The sequence below is a fragment of the Echiichthys vipera genome (genome assembly GCF_963691815.1).
Source record: "Echiichthys vipera genome assembly, chromosome: 9".
Taxonomy (NCBI): Eukaryota; Metazoa; Chordata; class Actinopteri; order Perciformes; family Trachinidae; genus Echiichthys; species Echiichthys vipera.
The window spans coordinates 28,640,616-28,664,403 of NC_139834.1; the positions used below are offsets into that span (position 1 = coordinate 28,640,616).

General features: G+C 41.0%; 1 protein-coding gene across 1 annotated transcript; it reads left to right on the forward strand.

Annotated features, from left to right (window-relative positions):
• Positions 1-18,000: 18,000 nt before the first annotated feature.
• On the forward strand, positions 18,001-23,158 carry LOC310951189 (serine/threonine-protein kinase SBK1; the record flags this gene model as incomplete). Its single annotated transcript, XM_083919312.1, has 3 exons — positions 18,001-18,163; positions 19,024-19,226; positions 22,514-23,158. The coding sequence occupies 3 exons, from the start codon at positions 18,001-18,003 to the stop codon at positions 23,156-23,158; spliced, it is 1,011 nt and encodes a 336-aa protein (XP_083775438.1).
• Between the last annotated feature and the right edge of the window lie 630 nt (positions 23,159-23,788).

Below are 23,788 nucleotides of genomic sequence, written 5' to 3' on the forward strand. Positions count from 1 at the left end.
CTATCTATCTATCTATCTATCTATCTATCTATCTATCTATCTATCTATCTATCTATCTATCTATCTATCTATCTATCTATCTATCTATCTATCTATCTATCTATCTATCTATCTATCTATCTATCTATCTATCTATCTATCTATCTATCTATCGTATATGTTCACTCTCTTTCCCTCACCATGCTTACAAGCTGCTGTCACTGCCATCACTTCCTCTCGCTGAGCTGACGGTTTTTTCTTTCACTTCTCTTGTACTTAGTGTCTCAAACTTTCCCTGATCTTTGATAACCACTGCCTATGCTGCGCTTAGTCCTGCATTATCTTTTCTGAAACAGCAGCCGTATACATACAAGTCAATGTCTGGTCGATCCTGTGATTTTGCATGCAAGTCGGGTCTCACTATAGTGGCTTGCGTTGTCAGTGGAATGCAGTCATGTGGGTTTTCGTCATCTGGAACTGCTAAACAGCTCGCTGCATTAACTCCTTTGTGTGTGTACATTATATTTGCATCTAAGCCGTCCTCTACTTTTCTCAGTCGAGAGTCTGATAGGGTAAAAACGGATGATGAGATTAACGCTATTACACTATGTCTGGTCAAAATTTTAAGTGGATGCCCTGCCACTAGGTGTTCTACTTTCTCTAGGACTCTTGCTAATCCTGCTGCATGTCTCACACACGGAGGCTGTCTCAACTCCATGTGATCTAATGGTGTGCTTACATATCTCAGTACTGCTCTCCCTTGTGGTGTTTTCTGGTATAGTACTGCATTCATTGTCCCGTCTTTCTCTGATGTGTCTAGATAAAATGGTTCTTTGTAGTCTGGAGTCTGTAGAGATGATGCCAACGCCATCTCTTGTTTGAGTCGTATGAACGCTTCTTCGGCCTCCATAGTCCAGTTCAAAATCTCCTTCTGATTTCTCATCCCTGCTTCTAAGACCATTCTTCTCAATGGGCCTGCTTTGTTGTTATAGTCTGGGATGAAATGTTTGCTGTATCCTGTCAGTCCTAGGAAGCTCAACATTCCTTTCACGTCCACTGGTTTTGGATGTCTTAAAATCGTCTCTCTGTGTGCTCCTGAGAGACTGGTTCCTTCTCCGGTTATCCATCTCCCTAGGAACTGCACCTGTGTTCGGCAACACTGGAGTTTTTTCCTCGAGGCTTTGTAGCCTGTTTTAGCTAGTGCTTTTAACACTGATTCTGTCGCTTGTAGGCAATGTTCTGCATTGTCTGATGCTATCAACAGATCATCTACATATTGTAGACAAACAGTATTCTCTGGGAGTGCTACCTCCTTCTTTAAATGCTGATTTAACACTTTGTTGAACACTCCGGGTGAGAGATTCATTCCTTGTGGGTAACATGTGTATTGATATCTCTGTCCCTCCCATGTGAATGCAAAGTATTTTCTTAAATCTTGTTCCAGGGGAATGGAAAAGAACGCATTAGCCAAGTCTATTACTGAGAAATGGGACATTTCCCTAGTGAGTTCTGCTAGTGCTGTGTGTGGGTTTGGAACGGGAATAGGAGGGGTTTCTATTCTTCTGTTGACTAATCGAAGGTCATGTGCCATCCTGAAAGTGCCATCTGGTTTTGGGACTGGTAGAATAGGAGTGTTCCAGTTGCTGTCGGAGGGTTCCAACACTCCATTCCGTTTGAGTTCTTCTATGGTTTTAGTTATGGTTTCCTTTGCTTTTACATTTGTAGGGTACTGGGGTACCCACACTGGCGGTCCTGGTTTTACCTTGAATCTGGGTGGCTCCGTCGGTTCACATCGTCCCACGTCATTCTTTCCCTGTGCCCACACTGTGCTAGGTATTCTTCCTAACATGGTTTCTGTCTGTTCATGATCTGTACTTTCCCTGCCATGTGTTCTTGTAATTACCTTTTTCTCTAATTCTGATTGTGAGGTGGTGTGATGAGTGATCTTATACACCTGTCCTTCTTTAGAGTATGTGACTGCGGGGATTGTGGTTTGTTCCCAGTCCTGTAACTGAGAGGCGGTTTTTACCATGGGCCCTAAATCTTTAGCTTGACTTCCTGCTCCTAATGCTAAGCTAATATGGGGTGCTGCAGTGTCCCCCATGTTGTACCACTCTGCCTGTTCTGCAGTGAGCAGGACTTGTGCTACTACTCCTTTCTTTGATACATATATACAGTCCGAAGTCAGTGTCCAAGGGGAACCCTCCACTTCCCTAAATTTTTCTTCATACACTTCTTCAGTTTGGGTGCGGTCATAGAGAAGAGTACAGTGAGGAACGTCAGGGACCGGTTCATATGGGTGCACTGAGTGAATCCACGGTTTCCATTGTTGATACAGTTTCAAAACATTGGTGATTGGCGGGTCTGGGTCTTCCTTCAATTGAGCCCAGTAAACGTTGGCCGACTGTTGCTGCTGATCAGGATCTTCCCCTAGGATCCATTGTCCATTGTTACATCTTGAAGTAATTGTCTCTGAACAGTCTATTTTTACTCCATTAGGGAAATGAACTTGCACCCCCTGTGGGCCACATAGGATAGATGCTTTTAATCTGACTAGGATGTCTCTTCCTAGAAGTGAGATTGGGCATTGTGGTGAATATACATAGCTTTGATAAAACTGGTAACCAGCTATTTTAGTGGTGAGGGGTTCTGTGAAAGGGAGTGGCATTGGCTGTCCTCCAAATCCCACAAGGTCTATGGAATATTTGGAGAGCTGTTGACCGAACTGAGGTTGTATCAGAGTTGAATGTGTTGCTCCTGTATCGACTAAAAAGTTCACTTTTCGTTCGTTCACTTCTCCCGTAGCAAGGAGTCAGCCTCTCCCCTTGCCCTTGACCCTGGGCACCCCTAGTATTGGTCTGGATACCCGGTGCCTTGGGGCGACTGGTTACCTGGGGCCAGTTGTGGTTGTGATGGCACCTGCTGTTGTTGCTGCTGTGGCGGGGGTCCCCCTCTTGGTAGACCTCTCTGGTTTTGTGGACAGTCTCGTGCCCAATGTCCATGACCTCCACACACGAAACACCCATTGTCCCTGGCCCCCGGTGGTCCGCCCCTGCCCCTTCCATAACCTCCTCGAGGATTAAAGCCTCGTCCTCTTCCTCCTCTATAATTTGATTGTGGTGGGCCCCATGGTCCTGGCGGGTTCCATGGTCCCTGGGGAGGGGGTCCTGTATAAAATTGGCCTGCAACTGGGGCAACTGGAACTGGGGATTCCCATTGGCGCTGGCTCCTCCTGTTGTTGGCTCATTTGTGCTTGTGTCTCTTACTGTAATTTGGTCAGTTGTATTTTCAAATGATCTATCTCTGTTTTGCTCACAGCCTTTCTTTCATCTGCTCTACGCATGTGATGTTGAAGTGTCCTCATCCATATGTGTAATGGATCCATGTCTGCTCTGGGGTCATCCTCCATCTTTGCCTGCACTTCCTTATCTGTTCCTTTCATAAGTGCAGCTTTAAACATTGATCCCTGCAGTGGATCTGACCCTGGGTTTGTTCCTGACCTTTCCTGCCAGTCTTTCCTACATCTAAATCTAATTGGTCTGTTGTCCCTAATCCGTATTTCTGTCCAAATAATTATTAGTTCTGTAGGAAATGCTGCTACATTTTTAACACTGTTATCACTTATCGCTCTTTACCACTTATTTAGTTTGTACTTATTTTATTTCATATGCTGCTAAACTGCACAGTGCGTATTGTTGTTTATTGTATATATCTACGTTTAACCACTGTGTCCGTTGCACTCTGTCACATTTAGTTATTGTTTGATTTATTTTACGTTAGCTTTATTTTATTTGATTATGTTTCTATGCTTGTTGTTACTCTGATCTTTTCCCACCTTTGTATTGAAACTGTTGCAAAATAATTTCCCTCGGGATAAATAAAATAATAAATAAAGCTTCTTGAGTCTTGAATCTTAATCCTCTCACATCACCTATGATGGGATACCGTGACTCTACTAAGGAGCTTTTCATAAAATCTAATGTTTTAAAATTTACGGACATAGTCAAGCTAAAAATACTTGAAATCTTATTCAGAGCTGTAAAAAATCTTCCTACAGTTATTCAATCTTTAATTAAATTAAGAAACAATTGCTATAATTTAAGAGGACTGCTTCGATTTGAAACAAGAAAAGCAAGAACTAACATTAGACAAAGATGCGCGTCCGCGTCCGTTATTGGTGTAAAAATGTGGAATGACCTTAATGATAAACTGAAAGTAATTACAACACGACCGATATTTAAAAGACCTTGAAATTTGAAATAATTAATGCATATGTATAAATGTTATAATTGGAAAAGAGCAAAATAAATAAATGAATAAGAAAAGGGGAAATGTTATTCATTTTAATACATGGAAATGAGACAAAAGTAAACCTTATTCAAGCAAATATGAATTTTGATTTTGCAGATTTTGATTTTTGCTTTGTGAGTATGTGTGTGTGTTTATATGTATAATATGTTTAAATGTATATAAAGTAAGTAAATGATTTCATTTATTTAGGTATGAGTAAATATACTTTTAATCAAATATATGTTTAATCATAAGTAAATAAGTTAGAACTGTGATGTTAGGGTTGGCTAATAAAAGCAAGTTGCTTCAGCCAAATCCTTTCTTTGGTTGAAATTGTCAAAATATTATGTCATTTTATTTAACATCTAATGTAGAACCAAAAATAAAATTCATTCAGTCATTCATGGTGAGCTCTGTGCCTACGGTTAGACCAGCTAATTTCTGTCACCATGTTCCAGCTCCGTCACTAAGTGGTGGTAGTTGTGCATTCATGTGTTCCTTGTCTGCTAAACTAAATTGTTTATATATATCGGTGGTCCTGTCCCTAGTCTTAGTTCCTGGTCCTCTGCTTCCGCATTCTGACCATAGTATCTTCTCTTCCTCCCCCTCTGAGCCTGAACTCATCATACTGATTTTACGTGTTTGTTTTTAAATCCCTGTCTCTTTCTCCCGTGTTTGTCGCTTTTCTGGCTTCTACAGTCATAGTCAGAGTGGTCTGAGTCAGTTAAGTCAGTCTCAGGTTTGGGTTTTCCTGCTTTGTGTTGCTGTCGTGTGTGTGTTGCTGCTCCCTCTATTTCTCCCTCTAACTCTTCTCCTAGTATTCCTGACTTCCCATGTTCCCTTTCATACTTTTTTTCTCATACTGTCTCTCCGAAAGCCCCTCCTTTCTGTTGTGCCCTCTCATGCAATCTCTCTTCCTCACATCGCGCTCCTCTTCTGTCTGAAGTCTCACCCTCTCAGAATCACCTGTTATTATACTATAGTCTTTCTTCCCTCTTTTTCGTATCCTCATATTGTGCGTTTCTTCTCATTCTTACCTTCATACTTCCTTCTGCCTCAATCGTAGGTAACTGTAAAGACAAATCTGGGTATATTCTACTTGCTGAAGGGGCTGATGGTGACGGGGGTGGGTGTGGATAGGGTGGGGGTACTGTTTCTGCCTCCTTCTCTTCTGCCCTATTTCTCAGCTGTCTCTACACTCTCAGCTGCCAGTCCGGCCATATGCAAATCTGCTCTTCGCTCCTCCCTCTTCTCCTATTCCTTCTCCTCCTTCTTTCTCTTATGCCACAACCTACTCAGACCATTATTTCTGTTTCCCACTACTTCTTCACGTGCTCTGTCCTCCTCTAACTCCTCCTCTAACTGAACCATATATTACATACATACATATTTTACCATATTCTCTGGCTCGCTTCACCCGTCCTACTACTCGCTGCCAGTATTCATCCCAACCTAATCCTGGGCCTGTAAATTACCTTTAATATAGCACATCATATTCCCAAAATGTGTAGTTGCATTTTCATGAGAAATCTCTTACAATTTGTTTATTTTTACCGTTACTTCCTGTTTTTAGGCTTGTGCTTTTATTTTGATAGAGTGTAAACGGAAACGGAAAAAAAGAACAACTTTACAGAAAGTTAAGTGTATTGCAAACGGGTCTATCAAAAGTGCAAAAACTCAAGGAAATGTAAACCGACAAGTTTGTTAAGCACCTGGCTGATAAAGGCACAAGGTTTGTCATCATTTTGTTTCATGTGGTGCTTAATGCGTTATCAAAACGGGACGTCCTTGTGTTGCTTTGCATCGTTTTATACAAGTCTATTTTAAGCTTTTAATTTAATCAGTAACGCTGTTTTGGAGCGATTCAGAGCATCTGTCTCTCTGAAGGAGACAATTATTTCATTACACTGCTTGCTAGTTTTTAATAAATACAGCATTATTTTTGTGTGCATTAACAATCTTTGGAAGTTAAAGCTGCAAACTGATATAATAACTGTTATAATATCGTTTTTTTTAGTTAGATATGTTTGTTTATTGCACTCTATTCTGAGTTTGTAATTAAGATAAAATAGGTTTAAAGTATATTTCATGATTGTAAATGACAATTCATTTTCTGTAAAAGGTTAAAAACACACTATTTTGATATTGTTGAACATGATATTATATAGATGGTATTATTTATTTATTTATTACATATTATTTTTGTTTCATTCCATAGCTCTTACTCTTATTGTTCACGTTGTGTTCACGGTGTGTTCAGAGTCTTCAAGGTGTCAAAAGATTTAATGGAGCAACGGTATTATCTATTTTGCCCAAAAATAAACACTTGTGAACCATCAGTTAAAGAGTCCGACCATCAATCAGCCGGGAGTCTACAGGGCCTGTCATAGTTATTTCAGCTGTTAAAGTACTATTCACAGGTATTTATTTATTCTTTATTCACACACACTCGTTATCCGGTCAGTGGATCTAGTCCCCAGTGATCCTCCCCTCACTCAAGCTTCTACTCTACCGTGATAGAGCGGAGTGAGACGATATAAATCACTACTTTTAATGACCAAAAGCCGAGTGTCACAGCCCCGTTATTTATGTACCCCCAGATAAGAGAAGACCAGTGGTGAGTTTAATCGTCAGGCTTTTCTGTGATGTCTGCAACAAGCTTCTACTGACAGTGTTTCACCATCAGCGGCTACAGACTGGGTGTATCCACCACCACAGAAACCTACTCACACTTTTATCTGTTTGTGTTCTCTATTATCCTCGAAACTTCCCACACAACAATCCCACAAACAAACACAGTTTTTAAGTATTTCTTACACTTTGGTTCCCAGAACCTTAGGTCCCAGACCTACATTTTTTTTCTTTGGTTCCCAGAACCTTTAGGTCCCAGACCTATGGTGGCTTTCTAGGCTCACCTAGGGGCTATCCCCCTGTGGCGCTTTTAGTCCTTAATGCCTAATGTATATTCGAGGGTCTCTACAGCCTCCGGCCTTTCTGCGTTCCCTGAACGTCTTACTGAGCACCGTTTATGCGCCTAGGACCTGTCGGGATTTATGATCCCAACACTCCTTTACCTTTTACTTATACTGATTCCAAATCAGTTTAACAGGCCTTTTTTCAATCGTCAATCCCCCGGCTAAATTTGGATCAAATTAACCTCTAGGAAACATACTGACATTCTCCACCAATTTAGATTTTAAGGCCGAATCACAGTCTTCACTTCTTAAGAAGAATAGGTGACTGCTTACCTTTTGTCAGTGATGGGCCCTTGTGGAGAAGTTCAGTCGGCCCCAGGAGGTTCCCAGTGACTCCGCGTGGTCACCGGTCCAACCTCTGCAGCTCCTTTTACCTGAGCCTCCTTGTCAGAATCACGTCCGGGGTCACCAAGTTTCTCTGTAGGAATTTTACACAATACTTTTCAGAATTTCACACCAATCAAAAGGACCTAGCAGAGTATATATTGCGTAATTCAAATTCTACAGGAGGCTTTCTGGAGTCAGCAGAGTCGTTGGTAGTTTAGTGCGCCAGCAGGCATTTATTAGCAGAAGGACATCGGATGATACAGACGTCTGGAGAAATGTTCTATTCTCTATCTAGAGTAACTGTGAGCACACAGTACCCGTGATCAGAGTCAAGAAGTTCTGATATCTATTCTAAAAACTCCAGCATATAAACTTGTTACAAAGGCGTGGTTATGTGTCTGCTTGTGCGTGCATATGTGTATTTTAGAAGTAGCAGTTGCTCCAGCCTCCATCTTCCTCCCTGTGCGTAGGAGTAGCCTCTGTAGAGCAGGAGTCTTCTTCTTTATCTGTGAAGAAAGCACAACACGTACAGCAACTTCCCTAATCTCAACTAACTTTGCCAGGTGCATATTTGCAACATGGCTAGTTCATTGTCTTTGTGACCTTGACCGACTTACTGTTCCTGTGCTTTTGGAGAAAGCAGAAAAAGATTGAGTCAAAAGTTTGTGTGCTTTTGGAAACAGAAAAGTTTGAGCTTGGACTAATAATCACTATCACACTTTAAATGATCATACCTAATAATCACACTTATCACATTCTTATTAATCATTACTAATAAACTCGCTAACATATGATTATTAATTATTCAATCATTGATTATCACACTCTTATTAATCATTACTAGTACACATGCTGACACATGATTATTAATTGAATTATTACTAATACACACACTAACACATTGATTTTTAATTCTTCAATGCTCAAGTAAAAGTAAAATACCTTTGAGGAAATGTCCGGTATGTGAACATGAACATTGCGATGCGATTTGGTGCGCCTACGGTTTCATGATTACGTTACTTATTGAAAAGTAGCGAATCAACAACTGCTGGATGTGTGAATAGACAACTGTTAGCTGTATCATCTTTATAAGGTTACGGTATGTCAATGTTGTGTTTACAGTTTGTTGTGTCGCCCCCAAGTGACTAAAACGTCAATCAACAAGGGTTTAATTTATACGATTTTAATACTATAACAGGCCCTTGTGACACTACACCTTAAAACACAACACCATATTTTTTGTGTGTGTTTATTTTGTATTTAGCATGTAAATGTTCAATCTCAGCAGTGTTTTGTACTGGTGCCTGTTGGACATCCACAACTCACTGAAATAAGCCTCTACCCCATTGACATCTACATTTTCGAACTAGTCCTCCCTGAAGAGCGCGTCCGATGCCTCAACGTTGCTGCCCTGAATGTCACTACTTTCCGCCTCCGTGTCATCTTGGCCTCGCACAGTAACCCTGTCATGTAGGTCACACAACTTCTCTCAGATGGTGAGATGAAGCGTAGGTTCCAAAAAACAAAGGGGTTTGTGTTTCACCAAGATGAGGTGGTTGCGTGCGCACATACAAAACTTGAGTGCCGTTGTTTACCAATCAAGTTAATTTGAGACGAGGACTACTTGAGGAATCGATCACTCAAGTCCATCCCTAGATGCTGACGAAATGTTCTGTAGCTATCAAGCAATATCAAACAGCTACAGCCTACTTGAAAATGTATGAATAGCGAATACTAAAAATGTTCTATATGGACAACATTACCATTTTTTGTGTGTTTATTGTGTATTCAGCATGTAAATGTTCAATCTTGAATAATTATTAGTGCCATTATATAAATGTATAAAGTGGAAAAGTTTACCTTATAGTAATGTCAATGTAGTCAAACAGCTTTGGTATAAGGCTATGTTTCCAGAGACCATTATAGGATATAGTGAAAGAGAACAGTGTTTACACATGGTAACCATACTACAACCACCACTTAGTTGTTGAACGTTGTTGGATCTTGGTTAGTAACTTCCCCACCAGTGAAGAGTAGTACGTCAGAGCACATTATATGCTTTGTTATATGCTCATAAAAGAGCTCACAATGTTTTGCCTTCAATTATTTACGGAGCTAGATTTGATTATTTATGGTAGAGTTATGATAGCAATCATTGTAACTCTATCATCAGCCTTGTTTTTGGATATATTCTTGTTGCGAGTGAAGGCAGGATGTAAACTCTGTACTTTGGAAACTACACCTGTTAAACGTACAAACCGCACCGCGTACATGAAACTGTTTTTTGAGTTGTTGCAAAGTGTACTTCTTCACTGTCAATGGATCTGAGCTAGTTTCCCTTGCTTCCGAGGCTTCGAGCTAAGCAACACACAGAGCCGAAACGGATATTGATCTCCCGTTGTGACTCTGTGTAGGATGGCGAACGAGCATGGTTTCCCAAATGTCAAAGTGTTCTGGTAAGAACAATTTTCACGGATTTCCTCAGAACTGTTGGCACTTCGAACATGATGACATCGTGACTGATTAATCACTGTAGGCACCACGTCTGCACAGCTGTCAGCCGAAAACAGATAATCTTCTGGAAACATTGGCCTCACTGCTCCTGATGAACTTTCCATGATGCGGGGGCGGCGGGAATACCCCTAGTTGGAGTTAATATTCTCTCCAGTTTGTTTTGGAATTGATAGTCCTGGCTTCATTTTCACCGTGTGTCAAAAACAAGAAAGTTTGAATGCCTGTCTAATATTTATCGTGGAAAATAGGAAGACTCTTCCCACTCATATCCATGAACCGACAGCTGAAACTGCGCTGCATATCTTCTCAACATTGATCTCAAAATGTTTGCCAAAGGAACTGCAATAACTCCTTTGTTTGTCAGTCTTAACAGCTCTGTAATTTCATTCCTGAGACTATGGGGACGGCAGTGGTATCGTGACGGGATGAGAAGTTGGGATATGGACCCCGTCTGGCGCCTCGAAGACTACTCTGCACCATCCTGGGATGTAAAAGATCCCAAATATGACATGACCCCGTGTCTGTGGTGACAGCGTAACATGATGATCATAAACTTCAAAACACGCTCAACAACATAACTTCAATCAGAGATGGCAGCCTCACGCAGCCTCACTGTTCACTGGGGAGGGCTGCTGTGATGTTAGTGGGCTGCTACAGAGCTCTACAAGATGCTTTAAGAACCAAGCAGTAGACAAAATAGATATGGTAAATATATATATAGCTGCAGCTAAAGCATTCTGTTAGAAGCTTTGGCTCAGACTATGAGCTAATTAGAAAATGTAAAGCCTCACTCCATCCTAATGTCCAACCACTTCCCCTTGATCAGCTAAAAGCATCTAAGCTGTATACTAGTTATTTCTAACAAAATATTCTTGGTAGCTTTGAGTAAAGCAATCAGCCCTGGACTGCAGTGACTGACACCTCATTAACCCACCACAACTTGCAGAGACCAATACACCAAAAGTATCTGTTTCTTTGTATCATTAGTCCCCCTCTTGTGGGCGCTTGGTGCCCCCAGAATAACTACCAGGGGTTAACAGTGTTGAGTGAGTTCACACTAAATGAAACACACTCCAACACACACACACACACACACACACACACACACACACACACACACACACACACACACACACACACACACACACACACACACACACACACACACACACACATGCTCAGTTGCAGACAACAACACCCCATTAGGCCTGACCAAGTTGTAGGCAACACCCCAGGGAATAGGTCTGTATGAATGCCACAGCTTGAGTGCATTTATGGCCGCCAGTTCAGAGCAGTGAAGCCCCCCACCCCATGACATGGAAAGTTCTAATCAACATGCATTTGATATTACGTCCATGTCCACATTTATCAAATGCTGTAAAAACAGTGTTAGATAAACAGTTACATTTGCCATTTGTCACTCATGCAATTTTGGAAACATTTTGCCAGGCGGTTGGCTTAAAATTGAAAAAGCATATTACAATATTATATATAACCGAGGCAAACGTCTTCAAAGACATATTTATTTAAGCATTTTCTCCTTTATTTGAGTTTGTTTGCAGATGTGATGATGACATTCATCAAGTAACACACAAAAAGCTATGCTAACATCACTTTAAGATGTGTTTAGATACTAGGGTTGTTCAGAGTTTAACCCTCCTGTTCTCCTAAGGGTCAATTTGACCCCATTTAATGTTTAACATCTCTAAATAATGCTTTATATTTGCTTTATATTTATGACTTTTCCTAATTTTATGGGGACAACTCATAAAAAACCTAAAGTTGTCATGATAATATACTTTTTTATTGTTATTATTGTACATGTACTTGTCCACGGGTTTCCTTTGGGTCAATTTGATAATCTGGATGATTTAATCATTATTATTATTATCGTCTATTTTACAGTTCAAATATTATATGAGGTCAAATTCATGCTGCTGTCCTTGATAACGGACGTTACTTTCATTCCAGATGTTACAAATAACACAAAATAGCACTTTAAATAACAGACTCACTTTAAAACACACACACAGAAATCCCTCCATGCAGTTTAACATCAGTGATATTTTTCATTTTGTTAAAATAAATACATTAAGTACCCGGCTCAACTTGAGTCACACATTGATTATGATCATTTTCCAGATGTTTAAATTGCTACGGTCAAATCGACCCCAAGAATAAATGGTGTTAGTAAAATTTGAGGTCAACAGGAGGGTTAAGGCTTACATCAGAAGGCTAACAACCTACAGTCCATCCATGCCCTCACCCCCGAGAGCTTATGAGACCTCCTCCATCCCTACACTGTATCCTAGAACGACCAGTCCGCAGGTCTGCTCACCCCTCCCCACAGCAACCTGTGCTCTTCCAGGGACAGAGACTTCAGACTTCTTGAACTCTGCACTGACAAGAGCACTGTAATTGCACTATGGTAAAAGGCGGTGTGATTAAATGTACTAGGGCAGTCATCCTTACAGCCCAGGATGTCCTGAAAAAAATGATGTTTAATGCTTGATTGCATTACAGGCTTGATGTTATACATGCTTCTTTAGATATTAGATAATACATCCCTGATGGAAACTGAGTCAGTAAAGAGATTAATAGGTTTAATAGGTAGCTAATGGAGATGGGCACTAGTACTTAATTCCAAAGTCGAGGGATCGCATCAATTTCTTGAAGGCGATCGAGTACTTGTTTTTCTAAATCAATTTTTAGAATGCAATGCATCTTCCTGCAGGAACAATGACGCACAGTTATTAAGCCTACCCAACACCTAAAGCATATTCTCAATCAAAACAGTCACAGTTAACACTTTAAGGATTTATTTTTTCACAACTACAACTTCAAAACATTGTTTTTTTTTACCAAGACATATTTAAATTCACGTTCTCATTCTGTTAATGATCAGTCCGACTGTTGAGAACAGGCGCTCTGCTGGCACAGAGGTGGCAGGTATCAGCCGGTGCTGCTTTGCCACAATGCTCAGTTTTTTGTACCGGGGCCTGTTGGACCTCTTGGACTTGGCCTCTACCCCATTGACATCCACATTTTCGAACTAGTCCTCCCTGAAGAGCGCGTCCAATGCCTCAACGTTGCTGCCCTGAATGTCACTGCTTTCCCCCTCCATGTCATCTGGGCCTCGCACAGTAACCCTGTCATGAAGGTCACACAACTTCTGTCAGATGGTGAGATGAAGCGTAGGTTCCAAAAAACAAAGGGGTTTGTGTCTCACCAAGATGAGGTGGTTGCGTGCGCACATACAAAACAAACTTGAGTGCCGTTGTTAACCAATCAAGTTAATTTGAAACGAGGACTACTCGAGGAATCGATCACTCAAGTCCATCCCTAGTTGCTGACGAAATGTTCTGTAGCTATCAAGCAATATCAAACAGCTACAGCCTACTTGAAAATGTATGAATAGCAAATACTAAAAATGTTACAACATTACCATTTGTTGTCTCTCCTCCTGCCAACAGTACGTGAAACCCCCCCAACCTGGCAACCTCGGACTCCCTGAGAGCTGTCAATCAGTGTCCAGTGGCACCCAAAGTCTCCCGTGACTGTAGTAAGAAGCACTTCCACTTCACAGTGTATAATGAGCACCTGGAGCACAGAAATAACCCTCGAGCAGTGAAGCTGCCTCTCCCGCGACCGGGAGTAGATCCTCTTGAGCTCGAGGGATTCAAATATGCACACAATGGTTAATATCTGCACATGTGAAATCACATACATCACTCGTGAGTCACTGTTTTGTGCGTTGGATATATGACCCAATTATCCATAGTAATCTAGTACCAAGTACCAGCCTATAAGATACAATGTTATTGCGAATTAATGTCCGCAATATGTAATCTAATCAGAGCACCAGACCCATGACCCGTGTTGTATTGTTTATTTACGTAGACATTTCACCTCAATGGCAAAAATATCTGGAAAAAAGTAAATGTTGGATGAAAGATTAAGACCTTTTACTCAAGTAAAAGTAGAAATAACACACTGAAATTGCACCACTGTAAATGCTTTATAGTGAAATGTTTCATGTATGTCAGAAATGAAAAATACAATAGAGTAAAGAATAATAACATAGTGTAAAATTATTGTATTGATAAGTGAGTCTTAAGTATTTCCCTACTGTATTTAACATGATGTTTAATTAATTTAATCCAGCCTCAAATACATTCAAAGTCTGGAAATATGTTGTGTCTGCGTTAAAAGGTCAAACTCACCATGTGTGACTGCATGTAGCTGCATTCATATAAAGTAGTGATATCAGTGAGAGGAGGTTGCGGGAAGAGGTAGTTCATTGTTATACAACTTTATGTCAATGCTTTTTATATGCATATGTATTCAAATACATGGACAGGTGTAGCTGGTTACACTAGGCCAGTGTGTGTGTGTGTGTGTGTGTGTGTGTGTGTGTGTGTGTGTGTGTGTGTGTGTGTGTGTGTGTGTGCGTGTGCGTGTGTGTGTGTCTGCCCTTTGCAGAGGCGGTGTGTAATGAGCTGTCAGAGTGGGCTCTGTCCCCGTGAGCAGTTGAGAGCAGAGCTGCGTGTTGGTCAGTGGAAAGCCCTCAGGTCCACTCTGCACGCTGATCCGTGCACCCGCAGCAGCGAAGGTGGAGGAAGCAGAGGACAGACATTCACCCTGCACTTCAACAGCGTATTGATCAGCTGTGTTTTGGCGGCTGTAAGCATGGTGTTGTGAGTGTGTGTGAGTCATTTTGTGTGTTTTGATTTGCCTGTTTTCAGACTCCACTGACTTTAATTTGGAACCAACTGAAAAAAGGTAAGACTTGAAACGATCCATATCAATATCTAATCATTGTTAATATGAAGTAATATCCAATGCTGTTAGTTACTGTTGTAACTAATCATATTACTGCTATTGTTGACAGCAAATTGGAATAGCAGGATAATATTTCAGTGCAGGTTTTGAATAATTATGAACAAATAACCACTGGTCAGACGTACTAAAACTATGTCTCTATGACTATAATGTCTCTACATATTCTATACACTGTACACTTTTCAAGTTTTGTTTGCGTGCGTGTATGCGTCACATACTTTTTAAGTCTGTACTGAACTTTTTTTCTAGATAGAAAGATAAAAACGTATAAATATGTAAAAATGAAAAATGTCACAAATGTAGACGAGGTACATGAATTAAATATATGAAGTAAAATCCAATACTGTAAGTTACTATTATACTATTACTGCTATTGTTGACAGCAAATTAGAATAGCAGGATAATATTTCAGTGCAGGTTTTGAATAATTATGAACAAATAACCACTGGTCAGACGTACTAAAACTACTTAAATGTCTACATATTTTATACACTATACATTATTCATGTTTTTTTTATTTTTTGCCATATACAGCAGCGTGCGTGTATGCGTCACATACTTTTTAAGTCTGTACCAAAACACTTTTTTTCTAGATAGAAAGATAAAAACGTATAAATATGTCAAAATGAAAAATATCACAAATGTAGACGAAGTACATGAATTAAATATATGAAGTCAAATCCAATATTGTTAGTTACTATTGTAACTAATCATATTACTGCTATTGTTGACAGCAAATTGGAATAGCAGGATAATATTTCAGTGCAAGTTTTGAATAATTATGTACAAATAACCACTGGTCAGAAGTACTAAAACTACTTCAATGTATACATATTTTATACACTATTCAAGTTTTTTTTTCTTTTTTGCCATATACAGCAGCGTGTGTGTATGCGTCACTGTACTAAAAAACCCATAAAAACGCATAAATATGTAAAAATGAAAAATGTCACAAATATAGACCAAGTACATAAATTAAATTAGAAGAAGACAGGACTTTTTTTTTGCTAGAGCATAGAAACAAAACCGAATTAAATAGAGAAAAGTAACATTACATGCAATAATGAGTGTAATAGTTTATATATATATATTGTTTATTATATATTGTTTTGTTCATTTTAACTATCAAAAGATTTCCCAATCAGGAAACATGAATGGTTTTCTACTATTTTTATGATGAAATTATGATTTTCTTTGTAATTCAACTTGATGACATTGTAAATAAGGGTCACCCTTCAATGTTTTCTTGAGTATAAAGGTTCAGTGCGTATGCGTCCTTTCATCCTGGGTCCTCGGATGGTACACGTTTCAACCACTCTACCCCCAGGACCAGGACCCATTAATGGTGGTTTAAAGTTCAATGTTGCAAACGTAGTGTCTTGTCCACAAATCTCTTAAAAAACATAAAAGAAACGTACAGTTAATGTAAAACAGGAAATGAAAAATCACATAATAATGACAAACAATTGTATTTCTGTCTTTAAGGGAGATAAAGATAAAGGGACGTAAACACTCTATAGCGTAGCAGCTATTGTTGCGATTGGCTTAACGCTTGAACGGAACTACTTTGTGTCGCGTGTTGCTGACCTCACCGGTAAACAAAAGTGTTTAGTTGTTCTGAACTGCCGCAGTGGAGTGTGAAGGCAACCGTCAGGATATTGTTTAAATATGGAGATGATGGTGCACATTTTCAGACAGTCTTTTCTGGAAGACACACGGTTTTTAAACGTTTTAAAGGAAAAGCTAGATGTAGGAGTTTAAACCCTGCTTTCGCTCTCAACCCCGCATAAAGTCAGTGTTACGCTGCCAGAGTTCATGTTACATAGTAACACACTTGTGAGGGTGCTTGTGCAAGTAAGTTCAACTTTAACAAACATTTCAGCGAGCCAGGGTCTCCAGACTCCCTTTATCCTCATTCCTCTTCAGGGAGCGCGTGCGTGCGAGTGTGTCAGAGAGTTTATATGTTTGTGTGTGCTGGACACACACTGTTTTTTATATCATTTCATCTAGTTACATATCTAGTACATAGTCAAATAAATCAAACAATAACTAAGTGTGACAGAGTGCAACAGACATTGTGGTTACAGCCAGCCTGGTCTCACCAAAAGGCATGTGAATGACACATTTCTCTCAAGCCATCTCGTGTATAATTACAACGCATTTCATGATTTTTGCGTGTCATTTCACGCCATGTAGTCTCAATTGACTTGTATAGTGCAGAGATGGCGTTGTCATTTCACGCACAAATGTCATTGAGGGAAAACCCACAGAAAGCTCCACCACTTCGTATTTCTCCGGAAAGTAGCGGAGAAATACGAAGTGGTGGAGCTTTCTGTCAGAGGGTTGTTTTTAAATCAATATTTCATGTGAAGGATGGCTGAAATAACGGGCGTGAAATGCCCTAACCCTAACCCTGGGGAACTACGGGCGTTAAATGACACGCGAAAAGCTCAATATGTGTAGACATGCACGCGAAAAGTCATGAAAGTCATGAAAAGTGGCGTGCTATTTATACGCCCTCCCATGAGACCACGTAGTTACAGCAAATGTAGGTTTATACAATATACAACAATACGCAGCGTGCAGTTTAGCAGCAGATTGAAATAAAATAAGTACAAACTAAATAAGTGATAAGGAGCGATAAGTGATAACAGTGTTAAAGTGTAGCAGCATTTCTGACAGAACTAAGTTACAGTAAAGTACAGTAAAGTGTAGCTGCATTTCTTACTGATGTAAGTTACAGTACAACTAAATAAAGTGATGTAGTGATGATATAAAGTGACAAAGTGACCCCAGTGAAGTATTTGAATATTAAATGCATTTTTTTTTTTTGTGCTATAACTGTATGCTATATACTATATATTTTTATCATTATTTGGGAAATGCTGACAAGGGGCAGACATTATAAGTTTATCTTCTTTCTGCTCTCTTTCATTTCTTTTCTAAAGAATGAAATAAAAAGAAAAATGAAATGAAAATGAAATATGCCCCTTATGGGAGTCTAGAATCTGTGTTCACACCCCTCAGATTTGTGTAAAAGTCATTGTTTTGTCCGGTCCGTGTGTGGATACAGATGATTGAGCTGGGCCTCGCTGACGGCAGCCTGATCGATGAGCTGATGGAGCTGACGGCGCAGAGCCTCAGTCAGCTCGAGATCCCGGAACATTTCAACATCATCAAGGAGATCGGCCGAGGGAAATACGGCAAAGTGCTGCTGGTCACGCATCGCTTCAGGGGTATGAAGGCACTTTGATTTCTAATATCTTCATTCATCCATCTTCAACCGCTTGTCCCTGTCGGGGTCGCGGGGGGGCTGGAGCCGATCCGAGCTTCAGTAGATAATAGTATTATCACAATTTCTTTCTATTACAGTATTATGATCATGTTCAACAGCTTTACATACGTACGTTTGCTGATCCAAAGCTGAATTTTCCCAGCAAGAAAAAATACATTTGTGTGTTTTATGTGTGTTTGTGTGTTTGCTGGTATCCAAACAAATAGTTTTAGCAAATGATTTCAGTCAGAAACTTATCACAGTGAACAATAACCGCAGGGACAGTACTTTTTGATGGGTTACTGCACTCTTCTGATGGGATTCGAACCTCGAACTCTCGGCGACCCTGAGATGAAAAAGAGAGAAGCCAAAGTAGAGCAGTGACCGGGTTGGTGTAGACAAAGTAGAGGGCAGAATGCAGAGCACGAGCTGGCATGACACTAGCTGGCTCAAGGGCTGGAGGCTTTGAATTTGAAAACCATTGGAATCGTGTGTGTGTGTGTGTGTGCGTGTGTGTGTGTGTGTGTGTGTGTGTGTGTGTGTGTGTGTGTGTGTGTGTGTGTGTGTGTGTGTGTGTGTGTGTGTGTGTGTGTGTGTGTGTGTGTGTGTGTGTGTGTGTGTGTGTGTGTGTGTGAGAGAGAGTGTGTGTGTGTGACCTAGGTGAGGTTTAAGTTTTAAGAAAAGCCATATTACGGTAAATTATTGCAGTGAACAGCAAAACAATAATAGTACCATGATGTCTGCAACCCTTCATTTCTTCAGTAAGACAAGAAGATGTGCATTAACAGTGATAATAATAACCAATATATGGATGATCTGCAGGGACGCCCATGGCCTTGAAAGTGATGCCCAAAGCCTCGACTAAGCTGCAGGGCTTTCTGCGAGAGTACTGCATCTCCTTACACCTCTCCTGCCACCCCTGCATTGTGGGCCTGTTTGGCATTGCCTTCCAGTCTAATGAGCACTACTGCTTTGCCCAGGAGCTTGTCATTGGAAGGGACCTGTTCGCTGTAATCCAGCCAAAGGTGAGTCAAACCTTGGCGAAACACCACTAAGACACGTAGGGGCCTATTTAAAGGGATACTTTACCCGTTTTAATCTAGGTCTGTGTCATGGCAAAATTATGTGCCCTTTCGCGTTATCACTCCGCCTAATGAGGCATCATTCGATTGATTTTGGCACATCCCTGTTGCTCTGTTCCCTCGACCTCATCATGAACACTTTGCCATAACACAGGCCTGGATTAAAATGGGTAACCTATGTCTTTAAGCCTCCTGTTGCCCTCAAATTTTACTTACACCATTTACTCTAGGGGTCAAATTGACCGAAGCAATTTAAACATCTGGAAAATTATCATAATCAATTTGTGACTCAAGTTAAGTCGGGTACTTTATGTATTTAATTAACAAAATGAAAAATATTACTGATCTTAAACTGCATCAAGGGATCTCTGTCTGTGTGTTTTAAAGTAAGTCTGTTATTTTAAGTACTATTTTGTGTTATTTGTAACATCTGGAATGAAAGTAACGGCCGTTATCAAGGACAGTAGCATGAATTTGACCTCATATAATATTTGAATTGTAAAATAAACAATAATAATAATGATTAAATCATCCAGATTATCAAACTGACCCAAAGGAACACCGATGCGACAAGTATATGTATGATAAGAACAATAAAAGAATATATATAATCATGCCAATTTTTGTTTTTTTATGAGTTGTCCCCATAAAATGAGGAAAAGTCATAAATATAAAGCAAAAAAAACAAAAAAATGACATTATTTAGAGATGTTAAACATTAAATGGGGTCAAATTGACCCTTAGGAGAACAGGAGGGTTAAAGGAATACTTCACCCATTTGCATTAAGCTCTGTATTAAGCTTCATATTTTTGAATAGTTGTGCACCATTCCCTCATTTTCCCCTTTAGAAGTGAAGTGGGCATGTCTATCAACTGGTGGGTACCAGTGGGTCAGAGGTGAAGGTGTGATCTGTAGAATTATCCTAAGAAATAATTTATTAAAAAGTAGTCCCTCTTCATCACCACTTATGACGCACTAGAATTGTGTGATTGTGTCTGTTTCCGTTTACTTGGTGTTTAGAGAGGGACAGGGATGTTTATGGGTGAAGGCCTGGCCCAAATGGGTATTAAACCCCCGGCCAATGGCAGCGCAGTGTGCAGCAGCCCCTTCGTTACTAACTGCCACTTTGTCATGCCCCTCTCCCTTAGCATCAGATACTAAAGCACAGAGCACAAGAAAGTGTGTCTGTAACACACACACACACACACACACACACACATAATCTAACAGTGCAGCACCTTAGGGCGGACTCACACTGTCCTCCCGGACCGAGACCCGGACTTTAGGGTACTTGCCCCCCCTCCCTCTTCCCCCCGCGCCCCAGCCCCGTTTGTACTCACATTGCCAGGGCCTCGGCCAATGCTTCTTGCTGTCCATATGTCATCACGCCGTAACACGTCACACGCATTGATCGCGTGTGTGTGGCTTTGTTTACAAATCTTTCCACAGACGACGGAGTTTTTCATCCGACCAAATCTGCAGTAAACACTCCACCTCCGCACCACACCAACATGAACCTTTCACCGCCATTGTTGTTGTTGTTGAATGTCCGCGCATGGTCCGTCCTTCTATCTACATGTCCGAACAGGCGGACATAACGCTACTGCCGTAGGGCTCGTGCTCGTACACGTGCGCACGCTCGTGCTCGTACATGTGCAAACGGCTCCGCTAAAGCCCACCTCTTTCAAGCGGGCCGTGGACGGTCCGCTGGCCGCAGTTGAGCGCGGAGCGGGTGCACTCACACTACTTAAAGGTACTAGACTTTAGCTGAAAAACCGGTTTTGGCCGCAGCCAAAAGGACAATGTGAGCACGCTCTTAGAGCAGGACTCTGTAGAGGTGTTTGTATGAGTTTATCTGTGCTTTGAACGTAACCACCATCAAACAATCACACAATAATAAATAAATTAAGGTTAACCCTCCTGTTGTCCTCCGTTCAAAATGACCCGCCACTGTGTTAAAACCCAAAAAAACGATATTTTTTTAACTTGAAATTTTATGACTTTTCCTAGATTGGCACCAACAGTAGAAAAAGTGAAATGTTGCTTTCATTCACATTTCCATCTAAGCTGTACAAAAAAAGGTACAAAGGTCGTCCTGGGGTCAAAATGACCCGTGAGGCACAAAGAGTTGAAATCAAGGTCACAGAGTTATTTACAAACCACAGAATGTTACAATGTTTTATTTGTTTTAATCAGTAGCAGACGTAACAAGACAAATGATGTGGTCTTCTCGCGGACGGCTGGGCCTTTGATCAGTCTCAGATCAATGAGTAGCAGACGTAAACAACACACAGGTGTTATCGCAGACTGCAGAGATTATAAAGGTGCTGCAGATGACAGGGCCCTGAACTCTGTCTGTGCTGAAGCCATGAGTGTGTAGGATGTATCAGAAGAAGAAGATGGGGAGGAATACAACCCAGAGCATGATGAATCATCTTCAGAAGAAGAAGAAAACCCTGAAGCTATAGAAATGAAGTGAAGAGGGAAAACTCAATTATTCACACATTTTGTGGTGAATGACAAGTTGTTTCTTCAAGCAAGATGAAATTTAGTGTTTAAATTCAATTAAGCTGCTTATATTAGGGGTTTAGTGAAGACGGGTCATTTTGACCCGGAGGACAAAGGGTGTATACAGAAAATGAGGACAACAGGAGGGTTAAGGGACCTCTTCAAAAATGGCCATGCTAGTTTTTTCCCTTTATGAAAAGTTAGCATGGCTGGTAGAAAATAAATCCCTAACATTGTCTAGTTTCATATGACACCAATATATTGCTTTGATACTGAGCCCACTACTGCCTCTGAAAGGAAAAAGGCAGAGGAGCTGTCCGTAAAGAATGGGAGAAGCAAGAAAATACTGCACCACTGACTTTAGACCAGGTTTTTGTTGGTCAGTGCTACAATTGTTGAGTTGATGATAACAATTTTACAACACTGTGCCTGACCACAGCTCATTTAAAGACCAACACACCAATGGGTGGACAGAAGGGCACAAGTACATTTACAACTTCCCCAGCTTCTCCGGTGCGCATGTCCCCAAATTGCCCCCAGAGTGGGTACCCCAGAGTTTGTGAATGTGGTTTAAATGATTAGATCAGACGATGGGCAGGTAGCCTCTGTATGCCTAGATATTTGGATCCAGCCTTTCTTACTTCATGCAGCGCTTTGTGATGAGTACTCACTTTTTAAAATGACTTTTATTCCCTATCCCTACTTTGTCTGATTGTTCTAGGTGGGTATCCCAGAATCTTCAGTAAAACGCTGTGTCCTCCAGATCACCAGTGCTTTGGAGTTCATCCACAGCCATGGCCTGGTCCATCGTGATGTCAAGCCAGAAAACATCCTCCTTTTGGACAATCACTGCTGCCAAGTCAAGCTGGCAGACTTTGGCCTGGCCCAGAAGAGAGGCACTATGATACGCTTCATCACAGGAACCCTGCCCTACATGGCCCCGGAACTTTGTACCATGGCCCTGGTGGAGGGCCAGAAAGAAGTGACCGCACCTCCACTCAGTGTGGAGCCAAGCCTGGACACTTGGGCCTTCGGGGTGGTTATCTTCTGCATCCTTACAGGTTATTTCCCCTGGGAGCGGTGCATGGACTCGGACGACTTCTACCAGGAGTTTGCAGACTGGTGCAAAATGGAGGAGAGGCCTAAAAATGAGGCGGAAGTTCCTCCTTTGTGGAAAAGGTTCACTTCAGAAGCCATGGAGATGTTTGGTAAGCTCCTGGCCCTGGATGTAAGCAAAAGGTGTACAGTGGGGGAAGTGAGAGCATATGTGGAGAAGGACTGGCTTAAGAAGGTACATGGAAACGGGCAAGAGCACACAGTCAGTGCCCCTAGGCATAGTGAGGTGGATGTACAGCCTAATATTTAGCAACAGACTGCATTTTTATATTATCTAAAGCCGGGTGTCAAATTCATTTCTTGATTCATCGGCCAAAAGCAGCCGATCTAGAACTTCTATATGCCTACAGGATAAGGCATCTATGCAATCACAGGTGCCTGGTATTAGGCAAGTGGTTCGCAGTGATAAAACATATGGGGCCTCATTTATCAATCTTCCGCTCTGTAGCGGGGTTTGCCAGCGGGGTTATTAGGTATACCGTTAGAGGATACCTTTGTCACCTAGAAGAACCATACCACAATGTTAATCATCTGATACCTTGTTTGATTTAATGCAATTTATCGAGGGGAGCCACTTACCGAGGAGATGACTTTGGCTCTGCAGTGCGCACTCCTGCAGCCGCGCGCCAACACATTCATATTCAACCAGTTGTCCCTGTCGGGGTCGCGGGGGACTGGAGCCGATCTGTTTTGAAATATAAAAGAATCGCGTGTGTCTCGATCTCAGACCTGACGTGAGATTTGATCGTAGCTTCCGCTCACGTCCAAATTGATAAATGCCGAAGTTTGCCAGGAAATGGTCGTACGCATGTTTTTCTGCCGTACGTTCGTTTGATTAATGAGGGACCATTTGACAAGTTGTGGGCGATATAGAGCAAAA